Source organism: Gouania willdenowi, chromosome 19, assembly GCF_900634775.1.
Source record: "Gouania willdenowi chromosome 19, fGouWil2.1, whole genome shotgun sequence".
Classification (NCBI taxonomy): domain Eukaryota; kingdom Metazoa; phylum Chordata; class Actinopteri; order Blenniiformes; family Gobiesocidae; genus Gouania; species Gouania willdenowi.
This window is the reverse complement of record NC_041062.1, coordinates 8,189,202-8,215,620: the sequence shown is the minus strand read 5'-3', so window position 1 is coordinate 8,215,620 and position 26,419 is coordinate 8,189,202. Positions and strand designations below refer to the sequence as shown.

The window sequence follows — 26,419 nt, the reverse complement described above, 5'->3', positions numbered from 1 at the left end:
GGCTCTGAACAGAAAGGTGAAGCAGTCTGAGCAGTGAACAAATCATGACGTAATTAATTACGTCATGATTTCAACAATTTTGATCCCTTTTTGTATTCAAATGGAAGAATTCGAGCATTTTCCCAAGATAATGAATACGTAACATGTTCTAAACATTTATTAAATGCCCTGAACTTCTATTTTTGTCATAGCAATAAAAAGTTTTGTTCTAACAGAATTTTCTGTCGTAACGTAAATTGTAAGGCACTTTTTTTTTTTATCATAGTGCAGATTTCAGTCAAAACATACATTTGTGTTGTAAGTTAAACATTTTGTTATGGACACTTTTGCTGTAACTTACATGTTTGTTGTAACGTACCTTTTTGTCAAAATGCAATTTTTTTTGTCAAAAAGTACAATTTTGTTGTAACTGAATTTTTGTGAAAATACACATTTTTGTCAATATTCACAGTTTTAACTGAATTTTTTGTAATGAACAATTTGTTTTAAAGCATACATTTTTGTCGTAAGGGATGTTATTGTAAAGCAGTTTTAGATTTTTGTCATTTTACAAAGTTTTGTCGTGACGCACTTTTTTCTCGTAACACACATTTTTGTCAAAACATACTTTTTTGTTGGAAGTGATATTTGTCAAAGTGTAATCAACATTTTTGTCGAATAGACACATTTTCTCAGAACAAACATAATATTCTTTGTTTTTGTTTTTTACAAATGTTTTTTGTAAGCTACATTTTCCTCTTTCTTTCATATAGGACATACAGACCCTTTCCAAAAAAATAGATTATCATGGAAAAGTTGTTTGATTTCCATAATTCCATTCAAAAAGTGAAACTTTCATAGATTATAGATTCAGGGCCCACAATTTAAACAATTTCAAGTATTGGCCAACAGTCCAGTCCTTCTTCTCCTCTTCTTTTTCTCCAAAAACTGAAAAGTAAATGGTGATTCCTTTATAGTATTCTAATTTTTTGAAATCCTGTTTTCGTGGCTTTTATGAACTGGAAGCCCAAATTATGTAAAAATAAACAAATAAATACTTGAAATTGTTTAAATTGTGGGCCCTGAATCTATAATTTATGAAAGTTTCACTTTTTGAATGCAATTATGGAAATTAAACAACTTTTCTATGATATTCTAATTTTTTGGAAAGGGTCTGTATATTGTCCAGAAGGATCGACTCAGGATACAATTGTTTTTAAACCAAAGCAGTAAAATGGCTAATGAACCACTCTGTTACTTTAAAATCTGATCCTAATAAAGCTGCCAACTGACCTTAAACCACACCACACGTCACTGCTGCAGAGGCAACGGTTCAGTCCAGTCAACCTGCATTCATCAACCAGCGTTTTTCTATCACTTGAAGTTGTTCAGGACTCCTGTGGTGCTTGTGATTAAAGTAAGTCTGACTTGGAGCTGCAGTGTGAGGTGTTGATGGTTTCCACTGATTACAGCCTACGTAGCTTTAGTGACTGACAGGTTGCATGGAAGTAACACCGATTCCCACAGGAGTTCCAAACACGATCACACCACATTAGGCAACACCAGCCGTGCTAATGAGCCTTTAATGGAGCTAATTCGTACATTTATTATTTAGTGCACATTAAATGCAAATTACAAAAAACTGCCAAAAGGCTTTTTAGAAGTTGGTCAAGTCCTGCTTGTGTGATTACTAATTAAAGGCTGTTATACATTATTCATAACCTCATGTCAATCAATTTGCTGGATAATACTCATGGAATTTAATGTCTAATCATAAAATAATAAATACTATTTATTTAACAGTTTTGTGGATCGTCCCATGTACAAATGTGTATAAAAGGGTGTCAAAACCCCAAAAAGCTCCTTTATGCAACATTCATGGGCCATGTCGTGAACAAAAGTATGAAGTCTGGGAGAAATGTGAAGTTCATCTTTATGTATACAGTATTATCTCTTTACCCTGTTTGGATCAGGACCTAAAAGTGGGTCGTAGCAATTTCAAATTTCAAGCAAGTGTGTAAAACTTAAAATTAGGAGTTCCTTTACAAACTTTTTAGAATTAAAAAAAAATCTATTTTTCATTCATTTTATATCATTAATTTATTATTTTTTAATGATATTTTATATATTTTTGATGTATTATTTAATTTATTGTTACTCTATCATACTTTTTTAATATTAACGTATTATTTAAAACATTTAGACATTTATTAAAAACACATTTTTGAATTCCATTCACACTCATGAGGAGAACATGCAAAGTTCAGCATCTACTTCAACGACACTGCCACTGCCTGCTCTACTTTAAGAAGCTGTTTCTTCCTCATTTCATAAAGAATTAATTTAAATGTGATAAATGTGTTTGTATTTCTACATTAGAGAAGAAAGTCTGTAGAAAAAATGCAAATCTATCTCATATTTAAGTAAATACACAAAATAATGTGATGATTAAACTCAAAAATTAAGCCATAAATAGAAAATAAAAAGAGATAGAATCATCAGAAGCTGTTTAAATGCTGATCAACCACATGGGGGGGCTACAGCTTCACACCTCAGGTATGTAAATAACACAGAGCGCCCACACGTGGGCGCGCACTGATCGCCCACACTGAGCGCGTGGATAATGACTAATTAGAATAAAGTTATAGAGGGACCAAGGCTGGTCCAGTGACTCATACAGAGGGTGGAGGGGTGTGTGTGTGTGTGTGTGTGTGTACATCTGAAAAAAGCACATTAATGGTAGAATAAATTGTTTCATGAACCACTTAACAAATATTTTCACACGTTATAAACAGACAAATGACTCAAAAGAACTGGATTATTTTAATAATGAATTAAACCCATAAATTAATCTAATTTATGGCTACTTTTTCCGACTCAAATGTGACTGGTTTCACAACTTGGAGCAAACTATTGATTATTATTGAGAAAAATCCCCCTCCAACCCCCCAGGATTTCCACCTATGCTGAGTGAATTGTGGTATAAAATTAAGTAAAAATCATCTTCTATGGCGGTGGTTCTCAATCTTTTCAGCCCACGACCCCTAAAATAAAGGTTCCAGAGACCGGGGAGCCCCACTGTAGCTGAAGGTGGTTGAACACAAACATGAAGATTGAAAAACAATCAAGACAGGGTCATCTATAAGGGGAAAAAAGGGGTTCATCCATAAAGTCAGTAAAATGATGGTTCATTGTTCTATGAATCTGTGATAACCACATTTATTTATTCACCTGAATAATATCCACTGTTATCCACGAAGTTTAGTATTTGGGCCATAGTATATTATCATGTTACAGAGGTAAATCCTTGTTTTAATCACAAATAAAAATGGGTTCAAAGTGACCAAAAATGGTGGAAAATGGGATGTCAAAAACCACAAAAATTGGTTAAAAGTTGCAAATTAGAATGGGCAAAAACAGACAGAAAAAGTCATAAAAAGGATTCAAAGTGTCAATATTGGCAAGAAACTAGCAGAAAAAAGTAGGAACAATTAGTTTAAACTGGCAAATAATGGGCATGACAAATGGTGAATGTGGTTAAATTGCCAAAAACAAGCATGAAATATGGTGAAAAGAGGTTAAAAATGACAATAATGAGTTAACATATAGATGGGAAAAGTGATGGAAAGGCTTTGTAAGTGCCGGGGAAAATGTCTTAAAAGTGGAAAAAATGTGCAGAAAAGACATTGAAATTTGATGAAGAAGTGGCAGTAATGAGAGTAACGTAGCAAAAATATGGAAAGAAAAAGTGATGAAAATAGGTTAAAACATGGCAAGTTTGGTGTAGTTACCGAAAAAGGGTAAAAATAAGCAATTTTTTAAAGCTTCTTAAAGGCATGTGGCAACCATCTCCCAGTGTCTTGCGACCCCAAATAGGGTCTCAACACCAAGGTTGAGAACCCTTGTTCTATGGGACTCTGAATCCCACAATGAATGTACGTTTCTGAAGTTCAATGAGCATTTGTCAACAAACTAAATGTTTTTGTGTGGTCATAAACAATCTTTTGAGCGTCACTTTCCACCTCCAACATTTCTTTGTGAGTCAATCTCTAGGTACAAAAATAAAAAAGGAAAAACATCGTTAAAAAACTATGCAGGCACAATACACCCAACCTGGCAACGCAGCTTCTACAGTTATTGGCATTTCTCTCTCTTACTTATCCGTATTAATTATGGGTGAACAACTGTAAAGGATGACATGTTCGCACCATAATGAGCCTCTGTTTTTTTTCTCTTTCAATGGAACCAGTGGAACAATGACAAAGTCAAACCAGTCTGAGTCGCCTCTATTCAATGGTATCAGAAAATCATGAACCGTTTTCTACATCGTGCAAAATGTACGGAGCTGCAGCTGTTGCAGATCTGCTTCAATGAAATTATCTTTTCAATAGAGCGTGTAATGTGCAAAGTCACCAGCAGGAGGTGCTGTAGAACCAGCTCAAAGAGCCGAACATAGGGACTTATCGATTTTTCAAACTGATTCTGTATCAGAACATTGATCCACGTCATTCCCCAAAATGTAATAAGTTGTTCTTTATCGCGTTTTGGATATTTCATCAAAATCTGTCCATCAGTTTTTGAGTTAAAAAATAGATCGATACATAAATAAATATGAGGAATTCAATTATTTACAAATCCAATTACTGTAAATAATCCTTTAAAAATATGTAGGTCCTTCCGTACATTAGATGCATCTCAAATGATAAAAGTAGAATAAATATATATAAACAAAAATAAATAAATAAGAGACGGCCAACAAAAACGTAACCTCCATGGCCGAGGTAAAAAACTTACAAATTTTCACATAAATACTAAATAAAAGATTTTTTATTTTATTTTATTTTATTGCAGACCAACAAATGGCTCGATTTGTTGTATTTAATGAATTTTATTTTTGGACTCTCTTATTTTAAAATAGTGCAAAGTGTTCATAAATTTCAAAAATAAGGTGTTTAACTTCCTGATCAGAGTTTTACTCAAATATTCTGTGACCTTGGAGACTGAAGCGCTGAAATTGAGTTCAGGTTTCGCTGAAACCTCTGTTGGGTTAAAGTTTCTCTGGGATTTTCGCAATCTTCTGCAGATTCTCCCACAGCGATGTTGGACTCATGGCACGGTGAAGATGCTCTCCTATCCCTGGAGAGTGGACGTTGTGCACATTAAAGTGCTCTCATCCTGCATTATTCATGCATTATTCATGTAGCATGGGTAAACACTGTGATCACTGAGAATATGGAGCTCTATTTAGATTCTTTCAGCCTCCCGTGTCGTAACCAATCATTCTCTGCTGAGATGAAGCTGCTGTTTACACACAACAACACATCCAGAGTGAAGCTGCTCCTGCTTTATGCTACAGAGGAACCATCGTTGAACTGGTTCCAGTCCTGAATCCAGTCCTGATCCACCAGTACTACTACAGCATCTCTGAGTCTCATCACTCAACCAATCACTCGCCTTTTTAAAGACTATTTAAGATCCTCGAGCAGTGATTCAAAAGCAGGGAAACACATCAATTTACCTCCAATTTAATAAAAGAATAAATTAAAAAAATTATATTTTTTCCCCAGCCATTGATAATAAAATGTGGCAAAAATATTTGAAAACACATCAAAAGGCAGAGTTTAACATTTTAAACAGACAAAACATCTTAAAACAAGTTAAGAATTATATAAATAAATATTAATAGAATAACATTTGTTTAAAAAGTACATTAAAAGCATTTAAATTATTTTTCTTTTTAATCACAAAATGAAAAAAATATTAAATTTTAAGAAAACATTTGTATTTTTAGAAAAGTTTCGTATTTTTAGGAAAATGTTATATTTAAAAAATAAAAATATGAATGAAAATAAATTTAGGAAAATCAAAGGCAGAGCATCTCAATTTGTGGGTCGCAGAAAAAAAAACATATAAACAAAGAATAATATACAATATTTGTACAGTACATAAAAAAACATAAAAAAATTAAATAATCTACAAAATGAATTTTTTTTTAATTCATATTTTTAGAAAAAAAATTATACTTCTAGAAAAAATTTACATTTTTTAGAAAAAAATACTATGAATGAAAATAAATTTATGAAAATCAAAGGCAGAGCATCTCGGATTAATTAATGCAACAGAATGCTGACTATGCAGGATTAAAAATAGCTAAAGCACAACCTTCTCACAACTCTTGATTTAAAACACATTTTATCGATGACCTCATGGGAGGTGATAATTACATTCCTCTGTCAGTGGCTGCATTAATCAACTCCTCCATCACCTGAGCATTACGGACATCAGCATCACTCCGGATATCATAAACAGGAGTTATGTAACAGAGGTGAAGCCGCTTATGAAAGACGTCCTCACAGGAAAGTGGGCCGGCTTACCTAATAAAAATAATAATAAAAAGGACCACAAGTCGCACATTGTATGAGATTGTTGTTAGAAAGCAGTTATAAGGAATTATTCTGAAGCCTCATGAACAGAACGATGCTCTGCGGGCAAAGAGCAGCTGATCAAACCCTGCAGGTCTCCAACCACCGGGCAGCAGCCCACAACAAGGACATTGAACACTTGGTGTGCCACTTGACAAGACGAAGCATTTGTTTTCCCACAATGCCAAGCTGCAGTCGGCTCATAACTGTTATGTATATGTTTGGATTTGTTTTAATCAAACAAATAAAATAGAATAATCTCTATTTGATGCTTCTGTGATGGTAGATCCCAATGACTTGGCTGTGTCACACACACACACACACACACACTGACCTGCATCTCCTTGTCTCCATACTTAGATGGGTGTTTGCTTCCTTGGCTCTTCCTGCGTAGCTTCTTCAGCTCAGCCTGGCACTTTTCCAAACTCTCGCCTTTGCTTTTGTGTTCCGTCTGGTACTTCTTCAGAGCCGCCTGTAGGGGGCACAACACCGTCATCACAGGGTCATCACAGGTATAGCAATTTATTTTTATTCTTTAAGCAAATGTTATGATCTCACATTCAGGTATCGGGCGTCAAGCTCCACCTTCTTCTCCAGCTCCGTCAGCAGCTCATTGTGAAACGACTTCAGCTGCAACAAAGAAACCACAAATAAATGCATTTTTGCTACATTACTCCCATTTCTTCCACTTCTCCATAAAAATTAAACGCTTTATCTACACATTTTTACTCTTATAAACCCTTTTCACTCAATGTCACATATGATAACCCATTAATGTCAGATTTAACCTCTTTTCACCATATCTCATGCTTCTTTTTGCCAATTCAACCACATTTACAATTTGTCATGCCCATTATTTGTTAGTTTAAACTAATTGTTCCTGATTTTAAAATGGCATTACCCCAACCCTGATTCATCCCATTTCAGTCAGAAAAAGAGGTAAAAAGGGTTCCCTCTAATTTGCAACTTTTAACCAATTATTGTGGTTTTTAAAATCCCATTTCACCACTTTTCCCCCCATTTTTGGTCACTTTTAACCCATTTTATTTCTCATCAAAACACAGATTTCCATCTTTAAGATGACTATATACTACGTCGCAATTAATACTAAACGTCCTGAATAACAGTGGATATTATTCAGATAAATAAATAAATGTGTTTATCACAGATTCATAGAACAATGGACCATCATTTTACTGACTTTATGGATGTGCCCCAAAAGTCTCTCCCCTTTATTCCTCCTTATAGATGGCCCTGTCTCCACATGACTGTTCTTCAATGTTCATGTCTGTGTTCAACCATCTTCAGGTACAGTGGGGGTACTTAGTTCTGTGATTACATATCACTCACCATCTCCTCCAGCTGGATCTGAATCTGTCGGTGAACCTCGGCCATCTGAAACAGGACCTGCCCTGCGGAGCCAGAGCACAAAGACACGGTCAACACATGTGGGACAAGCATCAGAGACGTTTCTGTGGTTTCTGAGACGTTCAGTCATCGTGCAAATTTTAGAGATGATAATAAACAGTTCATGCTGCAACACCCACCGAACAGGTGACGGATGGGATGAAACATTCAGAGTGCCACAATGAATCTTAAATGCTTAACTTGAAAGCAGCAAACGCCAAAAAAACCACAAAGTTGTGGTCATGAAAATGTGGGCAAACTGCAGTCAATTAATCAGCTCTCCGTTAGGGCTGCTCCGATTTAGGTTATTAGTGGATAAATGATAAATTAGACTTTTTAATTCATCACAAGCATGTTTCTCATTTAATATTAAGACAACATTTTACACCTAATTTTATTATAAATCGATGAGAAAGTATCATAAATTGCTAACTTTTCTGGTAATTTCTAATCCTCTTGTGTATAAAAGGACCTCTTAATTTTTAAAAAGCATTATTTAATATTGATTTTTTTTTTCTTATTTCAGTTTATTTTATCTATCATTTATTGAACAACTTAATCTCTATACATTCTCATCAAAATTTAGATTTAATCTTCTATTGATCATAATAAATACATTTTATTAACTATAACAATAATAATATTTACATTTAAATTTTTGAATTCAAATGTAATATTCTATTGACAATAATAAATAGTTTGATTTTAATAATATAAAAAAATTAAAATTTTAAGAATAATATCAAAATTAAAATATTATTATTGTATTATTAAAGTTAAAATATTATTGTATTATTAAAATTTAAATGTATTTATAATTTTATTATCAAAGTTAAAATGTAGTTATTATTAAAAAAAAAATGTTGTTTACCCTCTCTTATAACAAGATAAATTTGCTTTCAAATTATGTATGTAAATGTATGTAATTAAAATTAATAAAAATATAACAGACCAAGCGACTTTGCATGATTTCTGTCAAAAAAAAGCTCATTAAATTAAATGAAAGTCTAGCTTGAGTTAATTCAATTCTGAAAACTATTTCAAGTGTGTTCAAGTCAGTTAGCTCTCACTCTTCTCAGTATTTATTAAAACAACAAGCAATAAAGTGACACCTCTGTTTGCATATAATTAATAATGATTAATAATTCTAATGATTTAAAGGATATTTAAACGAGAGATTAAAATAAATCAACTAAAACAAAGCTTCGTCAAGCTGCAAATGGAACGTTTGAAACGCTGATTGCGACGTACGTGATGGACTTTCATAAGAATTTTGATAAATCTCTGCCAATCGGAGCATCCCTACATTCCGTATCAAAGCTTACCATAAACACACACAAAAAAAAAACAGACAAGTCAAAATAAATCTTTTAAGTGTTTCATCTCAGCAGAAAGAACAAAGAAACCAAAGGCAGCGAGGAAGAGGAGGAGGAGGAGGAGGAAGAGGAGGAGACAGGAGAGGGTAGAGGATGACTCATGCAGTGTTGTTTCAGAGATACCTACATGCTGCCTCTTCTGAATATGCAATGCATTGTAAAATAAACACACACACACACACACAGAGAGGAAAATTTAAAAAAAAGTTGAGTTTGAGCAACCAAATAATGACCTGACACAGTGACAGATCAAAGTAGCCCAACGATATAAAATGAGACAAAGGACAGAGTTTTTACATTGAAAACACGCTCAGACACACCCTTTCAAAACAAAACGTAACATGTTTTTTTTAAACACTAAAATATTTGGAATACGGGGTCTCAAGGGAACATTTTATACCCATACAAATTCTCAAGTGTGTTTTATTTAGAATCCTCTTTAAAAGTTCAAGTATTAAATGTACAGTTTAATACTGCAAGAACAAAAATGTTTTATTTGTTTGTGAAAAGCAAAAAAGTGTCGGATTTAATCCACAAATTCAAACAAAAAGGGCGAAAAAATGTGCAACGCATTCTGCTTTGAAAAACATTACGTACCAATGTATTGCCTCCGAACATTAGAAATGTGGATACGTCGCGCACTCCTTCATACAGTGTTCCCCTTCAAAATAAAAGCATCATTTTGCTTCATCCAAGAGAACATTCTGAGGCCCTTAAAGACAGATCAGCGACGCACTTCATGCTGCACACTGTATGTCTTTAACTCATCAGATGATGCACACGGTGTGGGCGGCTCTCAGCGGACTAGAGACGCAGAGAAGGTACGTCGCTGGGGTTAATGGGCTTAATGGGAATGCTGATGAAACTCAAGAAGAGCGGAAGGAACGGGAGGGCGAAAGCAACGAATTATGTGTGTGTCTTACAATATCAATCATTTTTTTGTTTCAAACACCTCGGACACGGCTGCTCATAGACGCTAATGCAAATACTCCACAAAAACTTAAATGAAAAAATAAAAAACACACAAACCAAATCAAAAACACACAAAAAAACACAAAGAACAATAACAAAATATACTAAATGACACAGTATGACTTAAAAAACACACAAAACAATACAAACAAGAAGACAGTCATCAACATCCCCCACCAGATTGGTTCTCATTATAACTCACAACCTTTTCCTAAATGTCCAAAATTTAACTTTGATGTATACATAAGAAAATATTATCACATCAGAATAGAAAATTACACACAGACCAAATTTGGTTATCCTATCTTAAATGGTTTCTAAGAAAAGCTGTCCTCTTTGAAGATACCTCGAACAGAGTAAAAAATACTACACAAGGGCAATAACTCCAGAATAAATAATTGCACACATCTCATTTTCGAACTCCATCAAGGTATTGACACCCTGAAGCCACACAGCAAATTTGGTTATCCTATCTTAAACGGTTCCTAAGAAAAGCTGTCCCCTTTGAAGATACCTCGAACAGAGTAAAAAAACAGAACAAGGGCAATGACTCCGGAAAAAATAATTGAGCGCTTCTCATTTTCGAACTCCATCAAGGTATTGATACCCTGAAGCCACACACCAAATTTGGTAATCCTATCTAAAACAGTATCTGAGAAAAGCTGTCCCCTTTAACTCGGACAGACGGACGGACGGAGCTCAAGCCTAGTATATCCCCCTTCCACATTTGTGGCGGGGGATAAAAATACACAGAACGACTGCAAAACAAACAAAAAGACCAAAAAAACTAACAAAATGACTCCAAAAACATAAAAAAATAACAAAAATATCCAAAATGACACCGAATGTTTTAAAGAACACACAAAACAATACAGAATATACACAAAATTACTCCAAAACAAACAAAATGACCAAAAATGTATACATAATTACTCCAAAAACACAAAAATCAATAACAAAAATGTACAAAATGACAGAGAATGACTTTAAAAAATAATAATAATAATTAAATTAGACAAAACCCTTCCTTCTTTCCTGTGTTAATGCTCAGATGGGTCCTTATTCTAAATACTGACATGAATATTGATAATCACAGTTTTGTGGTCTCTGGTAGGATAAATGTTGTCCATCTCTGATCCAGATGTTAACCATCAACGCCCCAAAAAACACCTAAGAAATTTGAAATAATCATAGATAAATATCTGTCCACATGGTTCCAATGCGAGCTGAGATCTCCCCAACTCACTTTGCAAAATTTCCGACCCAAATAATTTGCTTATTGCATGCTGATCACAACAGCTGAAGCTTAAAGTACATTGTTCATGTTCAACTCTTAAGGTTTCTATTTGCAAGGAAAGATGGATTTTGCATTGACATTTACAATTGAATTTGCAGAAGAAAATAAAAAAACTTTTTTTTTTAAATTGTGTAAAAATGTTATCTTAATGAACTCCTGAAATGTGAACGTGTGCTTATCTAATGCTGAGGTGGATTACTGATAAATCTGAGAGGCTTATAGCACATGGGTGACAAAAATAAACCTTAATACTGAGAAACAATTACTTTGGTATTAACACGAAAAACCACCTGAAGTGTGTTTTGTCAATTTAGGTGTTTTTTGTTTTCTTGTATTTTTGTGTGATTTTGGGGTCAATTTTTGTATTTTTCAGTCATTTTGTGTATAAATTAAGTTATTTATTGCATTTTCATTACATTTTGTATTTTAATTGTCGTTTTGTGTAATTTTGCCATCAATTCTTGTATTTTCATTGTCAATTTATGTGATTTTGGAGTCATTTTGTGGGTTTTTTTTGTCACTTTCTTTGTCAATTTACGTGTTTTTTTGTTATTTTTTGCATTTTTGTGTGTTTACAAAGTCATTAAGTGTACTTTTTAATGTAGTTTTGAGTGATTTTGGAGTCAATTTGTGCATTTTTCACTTATTTTGTTTATTTTCATTGTCATTGTATGGGATTTGGAAGTCATTTCTTGCATTGTCATTGACATTTTGTCTATTTTCATTGTTGTTTTGTGTATTTTCACGGTCCTTTTGTGTAATATTGGCATCAGTTATTGTATTTTTATTGTCATTTCGTGTGATTTTGAAGTAATTTCTAGAATTTTCAATGTCATTTTGTGAACTTTCTTTGTCAATTCCCGTGTTTTTATTATCTTTTGAATTTTTGTTGTTGTTTTGCATGTTTAAGATTTGTCAAGATGAAAATGAATTATTAGAAATATATATATGGAGCAGCAGTCAGGTTTGTGGTTTTGCAAATCTTGACACGGGAATTTTGAGAACCAAAGTAAACTTCTTAGTCTGCACATATAGTAAACTAATATAAAACGACACATAAACTCATCCATCAGAATGAATCGAGGCGATAAGATTAAAACAAACCCTCTGAACGCATCTTCTGCAGGTTTTTATGTAACCAGAACATTCTGTTCCCTAACACCAGAATACATTAAATCGGACTGATGACTGAGTGTAACCGTAAGAATTCCTTTGCTCTGCTGCACAGCTACACACAGAGGCACTCCATGATCATGTATGAGTACCAGTGCATTGATGGAAAGCTGGAGCAGCACTGGGAAAACACAGCATCTCTGCACATAATCTAAAAATAGATTAAATGAAAAACTACGGCAGTGAAGGAGGAGAGACGTCGCTCCGTCCGCAGACCAAAAAAGGTTTGTCGGTGACATCACGGAGAATAGAACTGACACCGTCGGTCTTCCTTTGACTAAATAAGGGCATCGATGTGTAGGGGAAAAAAAAAGAAAAAGAAAGGAAGCTCCTGCAGTTCCGGTTTTCCTCGGACCAAATAAGGAGCCGTTCATTTAAATGTTGCGGCTTTGCACACTCAGCGGTGATAAATGATTTCACATCAGGACGCATTCTCATTCCTCCTCCTGTCACTCTCTCCATCTGCCCTTCAGCCATAAAATAACAATTACAATTCAGTAGAAATTAGTCCAGCAAGATTATATTTGTCTTCTTTTTGAATATGTTAAAGTTCCATTCATTTAGACAACTGTTTCTTCGGAAATCCACTTTGATCTTCTGAAATTTTTCGACTGTCAACTGCCAGTCTTCGTCAGAGGCGTCTGCTGATTGCTTTGATGCTTCCTTGACTTCTGTGTAATAATTTCAGCAAGTCATTTTTGTCTTCTTTTTTAATAATATGTTAAGGTTTAATATATTATTCAAAAAGAAGAAAAAACTACGGGGAAGTCAAGGAAACTTCAAAGGAAACATCAAAGCGATCAGCAGATGCCTCTGAAGAAGACTGGCAGTTGACAGTCAAAAAGTGTCAGGAGATCAAAGTCAATTTCCTGAAAAACAGTTGTATTTGAACATAACATTCAAAAAGAGGACAAAAAGAACTTGCTGAAATTATTACGCGGAAGACAAGAGAATATCAAAAAAGACTGGCTGTTGGCAGTCAAAACATGTCAGAAGCAAATTGTCTGAAAACCTTAACATAGTGTTCAAAAAGAACTTGCTGGAATTACCTTCATACTCGCAGTTGAAATTTAGCGTGTCTGAAGCTGCATTTCTATTAGCCTTGGAAATACAAAAAATGTAAATAGCACAATAAAAACTGGTAATGGAAACACTTGAATTTTGGAGAGGAAAAAAAAAAAAAAAAAACACTCAAATGCCATGAAAAATTTTTGACGCTTTCATGAGGAGGTTTTTCAGTTGTTTCCATATTGAAACGTATCACAAAAGCACAATGGAAAGACTTTTGCCGCAATTACACATGACCACTTCTCTTCGAGAAAACATGGCGTGTGGACAGAAGACGAGACCAAGACATTTCTAAACACTATGGGTGAAAATTATTACTGCCACATTAGACAGCAAACAACAAAGGAATGCATAGTGTGATAAGGAGGTTTGGAGCGTCCGTCTTCCTTAGGCGAAGTCTCGCGGGATGAGATTTCACGAGACTTAAAAACAACCTTTAATGGAAACAAGTTCAAAGCATACTTTGATACTTTTTTGAAATATCGTTTTTATTTTGCAAAGAACTGTAATGGAAACAGCTTGTGTTGTGATTTTTCGTGGTGCTTTCTCAGATCGTCTGATTGTTTGATTGATTACAGTGATACGTTGTAGCTATAATCTGACTCACACACACACACTCCAGGATATCCAGCTCAGGGACACACAGACAGACGCACAAACTGCTCAATCCTGTAAATAACGAGGCATTTATGTGTAAACTGTGGTTCTTTGTGTTTGCTGTGGCAGAGATTCTGATGTAAAACAACATTGTTGTGGACATTATTAGAGGATTGACACAAAGGTTTAGGAGACCCTTTTCATCTTTTCTCCTGCTGAGGAATTCACTCAGAGGACGAAGGCGCGATCTTTTCTCTCAGTCGTTTAACTGGAGGCGGAGGGAATGCTGAGTCGAGCTGCTGCTGCTGCTGACTCATGGTCTGATACATAACAGCCGACCCAGACACACGCGCAAACCGAAGGGAGACCACAGACGAGATGCAGAGGAACCAGAAACGAGTTTCGAAACAAAGGAAGGATCAATAAAAACAGATCAAATATAATTTAAAAATGATCAGAAACAAGCAACGAGGCAAATTTCACAAAAGGAGACTCGAGAATCGTAGCTGTGACATGTAAAGACAATATAAATACATCCGCAAATAATTGAACAGACACAAAAATTTATTGATTATTTTTCCCACGCCTTTTTCTGATAATCAAAACTAGACTAAATTAGCTTCAAGTTACAGATGTAGAGGCACCGCTGTTTTACTGTATTGTCAATGTTGTTTGTTAAATGCTGGGACACGTAAGGGCAGTGATTACAAGCAGTGGAGTTTATTTTACTTGATATTATTTCATTCTGATTAGTTGGATGAAATCTTGTTGTAAGAGACACTTATTCAAAGGCTGCTTTAGTCACATATCGTCTGCATATAAAGAAATCTCGGTCAGTCTCGATACTTTCTAATCTTTCATATTTTAACATTCGGTAAACGAAAAACCCTGATACGAGTTCCTATTACGAGTATTTCACCACAAAACTAAAGTTGTTTATTGAAATCCCTTTAACAGTGTTTGTGTTCCAATGATCTATAATCAGAGGTCAAAGTACTCACATTACTGTATTTGAGTTGTTTTTAATCGGTACTTGTACTTTTTTGAGTGCCGTCTATTTATAAATCAATAATTTTACTTAGACTTAAGTATTTTTTTAAAAAGTAAAGTAATTCATTACATATCTACACCCAACTATTACTGAGTAAATTATTATTTTTTGAGATTATTTTTGTATTTCCGTTTTATGGTTTCTTCACATTGAACATAATCCATATGTTCTTAGAAGTGCCTCTTTCTTGGGTTCAGGTTGTTGGTTTCTACCTATTATGTTGTTACCCACATGGCACATTTGGTATGGCACTGTTTTAGAGTTCATAAATGTAGCTATACTCAGAGCCTGAGAATTATTTTTATTTTGAATTGAATTCATTGGTGTTACTTGAGTATTTTATATATGACTTGTACTTGAGTACAATTTCAATCAAGTAGCAGTACGTCTACTCGAGTAGGATATATCAGTACTCTTTACACCTCTGTCTGTAATATTACGAGCACTTGCTTGACGATAAAAGACAATAAACTTTGGTGTAATGATGATAAAAGCAACCCGTGGATCATTCTGATGGTTCATCTTTGAGAGCTTCAGTCAGACAGTGTTCAGGACAGTGTGTCGCTTTGACATGCTGAGACTGAAACAAGGAAAAGACTCATGACTGAGGATCTGATGGTCCAGAGGGAACGCGAAGAAGCAGGAGAAACAGTCCCAACATGATTTATGAACGCAGCTTTTACTTCATCCTCTCCCACGTTTCACATCAGGACTGAAGACAACAGCCATGCCAGAATAATGCATCGCACTTCCCAACATGCGACGTTCGCCTCAACCTCTAAGTTTTCTAGTTTTCATCCTCATCACTGAAACCTGCACTAAGCACAACCAAAATCAAGCCCTCACCCCACCTGTGTGCAATCTCCTTTTTTATATATCTATGTTTACGTTTGTGTGTTTATTTGCTAACAGATGCTTCATCTTTCCTGGAACAAGTGATTAACCAAATGGATCCGCTGTGGCAATCATGCAGAATGAATTCCTCCTAAACCAAAAGAGTTTCTCAGAGGATTTAAAGGATGACGCATCACATCGGCTTTCTATCAATCTACTTCATCTCCAATCAGCCCCCACTACGGGGACGCTAAAGCCTCTACAAGGACTCACCGAGATCCTTAGAGCCTTGACTCTCGCTGGCCATCTCGCCCATCCGCACCAGTGCGTCGAAGTAGCCCTTTGCTGCATGTGTGACACCTGTAACACGGAAGCATTGGGCGTCAGATTAAACGCCATTTTCTTTTTCCTCAGTGGTGGGAAATAAAGAGCGACAGGCGGGGGATGGAGGCCAAGCAGCAGCAGAAGAAGAAGAAGCGAAGGGAGGGCAGCGAGACGAAACAGAGACCAACCTCAAGACCAACGAGTTAGAGGAAAGGAAATCTAGCTGAGTGCGCTTTGTAAAGGATTAGTTCACCATAAATCACTAAGAATCATAAGATTTGTCACTCATTTTACTCATACCTCTTCCTTTACAGCCAAATCAACTGACAAACAAAAAACTGTGGGAAGAACTAAGTAACTAAACCAGAGCAAAAGTCCCCTAAAAGGCTCCAAAACTCATAATTTAAGTCTTATTATGTCAAATAAACCTGTTTTATTGACCTTGAATAATGTCCTTTCTTTGCTTTCTCATTGCATTAAACAACAATATCAGGAGAAAATGCAAACCCTACCTCAGGGAATCAATCTCAGTCTTCTTGCAATGAGGCTGATATTCAAAGGCTGCCATTATTGTGCATAGTTGAAGAGTTTAAGAAGAGTTATTCACTTAAAACTGAATCAGTTTAAGTACAGTTTATATGTTAGTTTAAATACGGTAAAATCTGGGGTAAGATGAGTTGTATGCAACCTTTAACGCAATGGTTCCCAAATGTTTTCCCTTTTAACTTGAAGAATGAAAAACTCTCAGGGCTCCCCCATCGCGACAAAATGAAACTAAAATTTAAAAAAGGGTAAAAAAAATTTTTAAATTTAAAAAAAAATAAATAAAAATGTAACTGTTCTTCATCAAATCTCGTAAGAATAAACATTTTCTATTTTTCATGCTCAAGAAAAGAAAAAGAAGAAAATTCAAAGCTCGACATTGGTCTTCACTTTTGAGGTTAAAAAAATAAATGTTGCAACAAAAATGTAAAATCTTTCAAAACCATCTTAAAAACCTTTGTTCTCTCAGTCTGTTTTAATGAAGGAAACTGAGTCTGTTTCATTCTATTTTTAACAACAGTGTGCACCGATTAATGGACGACGCCCTGAGGTCAGACTTCGTGGATTCGATCAGTCATCGCCATCAGTTTCATCCCATAGCGGCATCATCGACTCTTGTTCTTCAACCATTGACGATAAAAACGGACCCTGTTCACGAGTCCAGTCTGTTCTGGAGTGCTACTTCTTGTGATGAACAGAGAATCCACTTACAAATATAAGAAGTGAATCATCAATGTGACCAAGGTCTGAATCGGATGCTACAAATGGCCAAGTTTTTAAAGCAACGGCTCCGACCCGGACAAAAGTAAAACTGTGAAGAAGTGGGAACAACCGCTGGGCGAGTGAAACAAACCTCCAGGAAAAAATCAGAGCAAATTTGGAGGAATTCTTTGAGAAACAACAGAGGCAGGAAATGGAAAATCCGGAAAAGGAAAATAAATCAGAGCCTTGACGGAGCAGAGCAATAATCAGGAATCAGCTAAGGGTGAGGGATTATGAAACCGTTCAAATCTGGGGTCTGACTCCCAAAAAACACACAACCCAAAGTTACACAACCATGCCTTTATGATGCGAGTACCTGATGAATCTGCTGTGTCGTCATATACTTTGTCGAGTCACAATCTTACACCGTTCACTTAGTTTGAAGTTTGATATACATATAAATACATAATGTCGCCACTATAAGAAAGACCCTTCATGTGAACCCGACGTATGTCTGTAGGTAGAGATGATGCTACGTTTAATGAAGAACTGCGGCCCTCCAGGACCACGTTTGGACTCAAAATGACAATAAAATTCACCAGAACTTGACCTCCGAGCAGTCGTTTCATTCATGTCTCAGCTGCGGGAGGATTCGAAGATCACAGACGAAGGCATGACTGCTCCGAATTGTCTATTTTAAAAATACACAAAGCTGCATTTGGCGTCTTCAAAGAGACAACGCATACTTTGCTTTTTGCCTCTTCTTCTTCACTGCAATCCCGCCTCTGCCTGGCATTGATGACGTGTTAATCCTCACTCCCAGTTATTTTTAGTCCAAGCCATCATACAGGAGACTCTTAATGTGTCTGGACTGCGGGAGCTTGGAGATCATCTCCATGAGGTGCACAAAGAGGGCAAAATAAATGAATCAGTGAGACAATGGAGCATCAGTAACATCCTTCATTGCCATGAGAGAAGCGATGAAAACAAGTTTTATTTTGGCTTTTTATGTTAATAATGGCTAAGCCGCGCACACTTTGTCATCTGTTGTGTATTGTTGAGGAAGGCCTTTGAACAAATTCTCACTGAAAACAAACAAAAACACGCTACAGCACCTTGGCATACTGAGGAAAATTAGGACATTTTACTAAAAACATGGAATTAAAATCTGTTTTTCAGACCACATGAAAAAACCAGAACCAGAATAGAAACATAGACGCTGAAATCAAATCTGTAGCTATTGATTGTTTCAGTACTCGAGTATTCTGATCAGTTTTTTTGCATAATAAACCAAGTATTTCTGCTTTGTTTTTAGCAAAGGTGTGTGTGCCCCTTGTGCTGGAGAACCCCTGTCCTGCTAGTTTTAGATGCTATTTTATATCTAATGCTAACGTGCTAACATTTACAATCAGCTGTGGTGAACCAGTGATCTCTCATGGGCAGCGAATTTAACAATTTCTGTTGTGGTTTTTTCCTACAAAGGTGAAACTTTTCGGCCCTCACCCGTGTTCACCCTGAAACCCTGTATTCTCCTCTTTTTAATTTCACCCTTTTTTCATCACTTCCTCAGTATTTTCCAACCATGTCGTCCTGGATACCGTCCTGTTCCCGTTTCTTCGGCCTCACGAGGGATTCAACATTATTCACACAGCTTCTTGTTCTAGTTCCTTCTCGCTTCTGCTCCACTTATCCCCCCCCCCCACACACACACACAGACAATCACAGCTCTTTGTCTTAAAGCCTGAACCACAGCATCACCTCAATCACACACACACACACACATGTGGCAGCGACCAAGGACACACAGAGGAGGCAGACATTTAGGATCAGTGGACGGCAGGAGGGAAGAAGACGTGTGGACATTTACATCGATGACTGGGAAACATCTTCATTAAGACATGTTTTTATGAGATCATATTAAGTATAGGAATGCTCCGATCACGATCACAAATAAACTGTTATGGTAAATTCCTGAGTATAAGCCGTGACTTATTTCTATTTAAAAACAAAGAATATTTTTGGAAAATTCCTACTTCAGCTACATCGCTAATCACTCCACTTTGATGTACTTGGAAGCGCAACAGTCACACAAATATGTGAACATACACCCACTCCCCACGATTTATTTGTTGTTGTGTTTTCACACGGATAAATGAAATTTCTTTGAAATCAACCTACCGTATACTCCATTGCGACTTATGGTCTGGGAATTACCATACGACGGTGAAGCAAACGCCACACAACCAGCATTTGACAAACACTGTCAAAATGTCTTCCCTAGTCCATGTATTTTACTCTGCTGAGTTCTATTAATACTATGGCCATATTTACATGTGTTGGGCGTGTCTGTTTATTTCAGTCCATCTTTACTTTTTCCCCAAATTTTACAAATTACAGTTTAATGACGTTACCCTGGCTAAAGATGTTGGTCATTAACTTTTCAGCGATGTGAATAAAAGCTCTGTCCAACATCGGATAAAGCAGTAAATGCAAAGAAAGTTAGCGACCGACTGACATCAAACTGTATTTTGGTCTTTTTGTTAAAGTAAAAATCTTCTTCTTTGGTTGATATGATGTGTTGCACTCATGTAGATTTAATTCTTTCATCTTTTCATGTTAATATTAGATATTTTTACAAGTTATCTAGAATCGTTCAATGAACGATAGTTCATCATTATCAATTTAATGGAAATCGACCGATACTTCAGTGTGACTAATAGTCTGGAAATAATGTTTCTTATCACTCTGCTGAGTTCCCAGAATGTTGCCATAACATGTCCGTTTATTTCAGTCTGCCTATTATTTTTCCTCGAATCTTACAAATTACAGTTTAATAACGTTACAGCTACTATATACAGGAAGGCTACCACTGTGTTTTTGTTAAATACAAAGAAAAGTAGGGTCAGACTGATTTTCAATTGTATCTTATTCTTTTTCTTAAAGTTAAAATAATCTTCTTTGGTAGATACGATGTTTTGCACTCATTTAGATTCAGTTCTTTCATCTTGTCAAGTTTATATTTGAATTTTTTTTTACAGTTTTGTCTGAAATTGTTCAATGAGAAATAGTTCCTGTTGAATTAAAAAAAGGCTAATTTTTAATTCATTATGATTCTGTAATCAACAGTTAGACACACAAAACCTGATCGGAGCATCCCTACTTTAATGTTTTGAACAGTTTACTGTCATCATTACGCCTTTTCCATCTCGGGATAAACCAAACATTCTAAGTGGAAGCAGCCCAGTGTGTATGTGAGGAGTGAAACACAGACGGAGGCAGAGAGCAGAGAAAGAGGGGAAGATGGTACTCACTGGTCAGCGCCTTCTCGTAGGTTTTCCCCATGGCGATGAAGTTCCTCAAGCAGGGGTTGAACTGCTCCATGATGGACTACAGAGGAGGAAGAGGAAGAGCAGGTTTAGTCGATCCGCTGCACGCGCTGACGTGAGCCACAGTGACAGAGAGTCTTTACTGGGACATGAACACACACACACACTGGTGATCCACTGGGAAAACCTGATATCCTCCTCATTCAGAGGACTGATGGGAAAATGAAGGACAAGCAGCAGGAACATCGGTCATTCATAGTTTGTCTCACTATCAGCTTTAGAAATATTTGCTTTCGCTTTCTTTGAATTCATCCTAGCTGTTTAGAACAGGGGTTCTCAACCTTGAGGTCAGGACCACATTTGGGGTCGCCAGATGCCTTCAAGAAACCAAGAATATTTTCTGAACAATTAGAGCCCATTGTTGCTTATTTTTACCCTTTTTCTGCAACTACACCAAACTTGCCAGATTTGTACCTATTTTTTATCACTTTTTCTTTCCATATTTTTGCTACTTTTAATGCATTTTTGCTACATTACTCCTATTTCTGTCACTTCTCCATCAAATTCCAATGCCTTTCCCCCCCTTTTTTGCATTTTCAAGACATTTCAGCACTTATAAACCCTTTCCACCACTTTTCTCACCCAATTCTACATATGTTGACCCATTACTGTCACTTTAAACCTCTTTTCAACATATTTCATGCTTATTTTTGTGAATTTAACTGCATTCACAATTTGTCATGCCCATTATTTGCCAGTTTAAAGGAATTGCTCCAATATTACTCGTTCAGCACACACGCACATAGAACACAGATTGAGCCAGAGGTGAGAAAAGAAAACTGCAACACAAACCACATTGGAGACAAATTCAAATTCTCAATATGTTCGATGAAAAGGATGAAACTTAAATTAACAATGATTACACTTGAGCAACTGTAGTAATTTTGAATCGTTTTCATTTGTTAAGTTATAATATTTGGTAAAATCATGGGGTGTTAGAGAAGAAAATATTATCTTTTAATCTTTCTTAAGACTTTTTATGTTTTAATAGAAGATGTAAAGAAACGCAGAAAAACTATTCTTAACATGTATAACTAAATTATTTTTAAATAAAACACAAGACCTTTCCCTCTTTTCTCACCAAAGGGGAGTCCTGCTGAAAACAGGTCTGTGACCCACATTTGGACCCAGACCCATGGTTTGACAACCTTTGGTCTGCACTGAGCTGGACTCTCTCCACTCTCCTGCTGCGTCTGAAGATGAGATCCAGCATTTGGCAGCCAACTCTTTGAGCTCAGCAGCAGCAGATGCGAACACGCCACCCCGACCTCCGTCAGCCCCAGAGGCAGCACACGCTGATCGCGATAATTAAATTTGTCTTTTTTTGTATATCTATTATTATTTTCGGCTTTACTTTGACCTCTACCACTCAAACTTCCTCATAAAATGTGTGCGTGTGCGCGAGGCTGCCAAGTCTCACTGCCAACCATCTCATGCCATAAACTCACTGCTGTGTTTAGACGCCGTGCAAGGTCAGTGTGCGCTGGAGCCAATCCCAGACACTGAAAATACAACTTTAGACTTTTAAACCCGCACCAATATCAGAAAAAAAGCACGACTCTTTTAGGCAACATGTAAAATCCACTACTTCCTACCAAGTTAATTAAAACCTACTAATCTGCAACATGTTTTACCAGTACACTGGATGATAATACAATCTTACATGCATTAATAGAGTGAGAACAGAACATGAAGGTGTTCAGATACAGCGTACCCTCTACATGGAATAACCTTCAGATGGACTTCAGACTAATGGAGAAAAAAAACATACATAATAATATAAATCCTTACTAAGATGACATTCACTAATACAGGATGTGAATATGTAGACCAGAGGAAAGAGTTTAGGCAACATTAGAGGGTCGCTCTGTTGAATGGATGGATGGATGGATGGGATGATGGATGCACATATGGATGGATGGATTAATAAATGGATGGATGAACGGATGAGACAATGGTTGTATGGTTGTTAGTGAATGGATGGATTAGACGATGGATGTACGGATGAAGGGATAATTGGATGAATGAATAGATGGAGGGATAGATGAATTAAGGGATGGATGGATGAGACAATGGGGGTGGTTGAATTAGTGAATGGATAGATGGAGGGATGGATAAGTCGATGGATGCCCAGATAGACAGACGGATGGATGGATAGATCAATTCATGAATGGGTGCATGGATGACCGGATGAGATGATGGATGGATGGATGGTTGAATTAGTGAATGGGTGGATATATGGATGAGTTAATAAATAGAGAGTTGGATGCATGGATGGATGAGTTAATGAATGGATGGATGAGACGATGAATAAATGGATGGTTGAATTAGTGAATGAATAGATTAATTAGTTAAAGAAATAATGGATGGATGGGATGATTAATGGATGGATGACTTAATAGATGGATGGATGGGTGGCTCAATGAATGGATGGATGAGATTATTAATGGTTGGATGAGTTAATAGATGGATGGATGGAAGAATGATGGATAGATCAATGAATGAGTTAATGGATGGATGGGTGAGATAATGGATGAATGGTTGGAAGGATGAATGTTCTCTAATCTAATCTTTCCGACACACCTTCTATTTCCTAGAGACTTCCAGGAAAGAGAAACAGGAAGTGGGACAGAAGAACTCAGGGGACAGAAAACCAGGCTGGACAAAGAGAGCTTTAAGGAAGTGAAACAAGGTGAGATGAGGAGGACTAGTGGTAACAACATGGTGAAACGACCATGAAGGAAACAACAAACATCCCTCGCTGTGATCTCTGGTCCAACAGGAAGAAAACTCTCTATAATGAGCAAAGCAATCATTCCCAAAAGAGGGAAAACAACAAGAAGTTCCCTAATCCTCCACCTCTAAATATGGCAAAATGGTATTGGGAAGGAACAGGAAACAGCTAATGCATAGATTGTCAGAAAAAGCTCTGAAGGATTCAAACCATCTTTATGTTTCCTCATCTGTCACCTGAAAATCACCTAAAATTATTTGGGAGAAATATGATACGAAGACGAGACAAAGAGGATTGACGGAATTTTTGTGGCTTTCTGAGGACATCTAAATCTATTTATACCCCCATGATTCCCTCTGCTCCTTTACTTCCCTTTTTTTCTAGGTGCTTTTCTTGGTTACGTAAGGTGTCGGCTGCAGAACAAACCCAGAGAGTGGAAGCGTTCCAGCTGCACTAATCATCACCAGCCGGGCTTCACGTCACAAGAAAGAAAAAAGACAATTCGAGGAGAAGGAAGATAGCTGCACATGTTGAAGGAAACAGAATGTTGGTTGGTTGGGTTGTGACTGTGTGTTTGGGTGTGTCCAGAATAAATGCCTCCTTGCAGTCAGTGCTGATGTGTGTTATGCAACCGGACAGGTCCGGCTTCATGTGTTGAATTCTCGTGTCTCAGTGTGTGTGGTTTCTCATGCATGTTACACACCAACAGAAACCGGACACAACGACATCATTTTCACACATATTTCAATGACTGAACAGATCATGTTGCTGTTTTTAAAAGTCTCATCTTCTGTTTCTGCGTAGCTACCGGCTTAGTCACGATTATCATTCATATTAGATGTTACAATTTCATGGACAAAGCAGTCTTGTGCCGTGTTCAAAATTACACACTCCGTACTATGCACTACAAACTCAATGAGTATATACTGTCTACCATATAGTATGATTAGGATGATGATCGTTCCCACTGAAGTATACTTTGTTTCCCAAGATGCATTTGGAACCTACAAGGACAAAAACCTGAAGCACACCGAGGCTAAATATCTCTGTTGATTCTCCACCTTAGAAAGTTCTGAAAACATTTTAACTGAGAAAGTGACCAAGTAGAATATCACCATGTGCTCATTTGATCCATAAAACTTGCGGAAACACATTTAATGCCGACATTTCTGAGACCCTCCATTGTGCTAATGACAAAATTTACTGTTAACTTCCAAACAAGAGCTATATTTACAAAGCCCAGTTTACACTTGTACATATACATAAAATACAAAATATGTAAGAAAATGGCAATAATAAGCAATAAGTGACAGATATCAATCCAAACGGGGTTGGGTTGGGGTTATGTTATGTTATGTTGAAAATCCAATAATTTTGTAAGAATTTAGTTTTTTCCACAGCTTAACATTAAAAATGACTGCAATCATGCAATATAAGCACGGGAAAAACTGTGAGCCCCTGCAAATCTTGTTGAGTTTCATTTACACAATGATTCATTTTTTCTTTTCTCCTGCAGGCCGAATAACATGATCCAAAGGGCCAGATTTGGCCCCCGGGCCTCGAGTTTGACACATGTGCTCTAGGCCATAATTAATAAGTTTCATTAATGTTTTCCTATTATTTGTCTAATCCACACTCAATCAGTTTATCCTGATTAGCATTCTTCCGCCTTGGATTGGCTCATGTTCTGGATTACTTAGCAAACACTGCGTTACTTTGTCTACAGGACATGTGCAGCTTTCGATGCCAAACCTTGATTATGACACATGAATTCAACACATGCTCCCTGTTCTACAAACACAACTACTATTTATTATTATCAGTAGGGATGCAAGAGCATTATGAGACTTATCGACTAAAAACAGCAGTTTCACCTGTTTACCCTTTGACCCTGCTACTAGCATTGCTACGTGCTAAGCTAACGAAGACATGTGGGACAGGTCCCTGGACTGCAAAGATTCATTTTCAGTGACGCCAAGAAAAAGGGAAAAAAAAAAAAGATGTCGCTTGGAAGGAATATGAAACAGCCGCTGCACAGACTGTTGTACCAAACTGTGAAAGTCCTGGAATGCAATAAAACCCAGAGATGGGAAGAGATATTCATATTTTCTTATTTGTCACCACCAGTTTTATATTGTTCATTTAGTCGTTTAACATTGATCTGTTTAAAAAAAAACGATTGATAGAAACAAAGTGATCTATTGTTCTGTGTGGGATTCCGTTCTACGATGACTCGCTGATGTTTCTCACTGTTCACCTTTTATTGTTGCTGAGTCGGCAGTTTCTAAACGCATCCCGAAGGCCACGACGGAGCTAATCTCTGCAAAGCTGGCGTTCTGCCAAGAAGCACATCACTGATCCCAGGGTGACAACGCAAATGAGGGACGTATCATTAGCTGCCTTCAGAGAATAATGAATTTAACCTTAACCTTAACACGCTGGCATGGATTCATAAATCCTGTATAGACAAGAAAGGAAAAAGCTAAACTGTGACTACAATGTATGGTATTGTTCTAAGAGAAAAAAAAAAATCAGCCAATAAGAAGATATGTCA

At 36.5% G+C, this 26,419-nt stretch overlaps 1 protein-coding gene across 4 annotated transcripts in view; it reads right to left on the bottom strand.

Moving 5' to 3' along the window:
- Window positions 1-26,419, bottom strand: part of baiap2b (BAR/IMD domain containing adaptor protein 2b) — a 44,475-nt gene that overhangs the window by 5,758 nt on the left and 12,298 nt on the right. The window contains exons 3-8 of one of the 4 annotated variants that reach the window (XM_028476327.1): window positions 21,057-21,132; window positions 16,450-16,536; window positions 9,312-9,323; window positions 7,752-7,813; window positions 6,960-7,031; window positions 6,736-6,873 (exon numbers count right to left, since the gene is read on the bottom strand). In XM_028476327.1, coding sequence (XP_028332128.1) covers window positions 6,736-6,873; window positions 6,960-7,031; window positions 7,752-7,813; window positions 9,312-9,323; window positions 16,450-16,536; window positions 21,057-21,132 — 447 coding nt within the window. The remainder of the gene's footprint in view (window positions 1-6,735; window positions 6,874-6,959; window positions 7,032-7,751; window positions 7,814-9,311; window positions 9,324-16,449; window positions 16,537-21,056; window positions 21,133-26,419) is intronic. The other 3 variants (XM_028476328.1, XM_028476329.1, XM_028476331.1) reach the window with 3 other exon arrangements.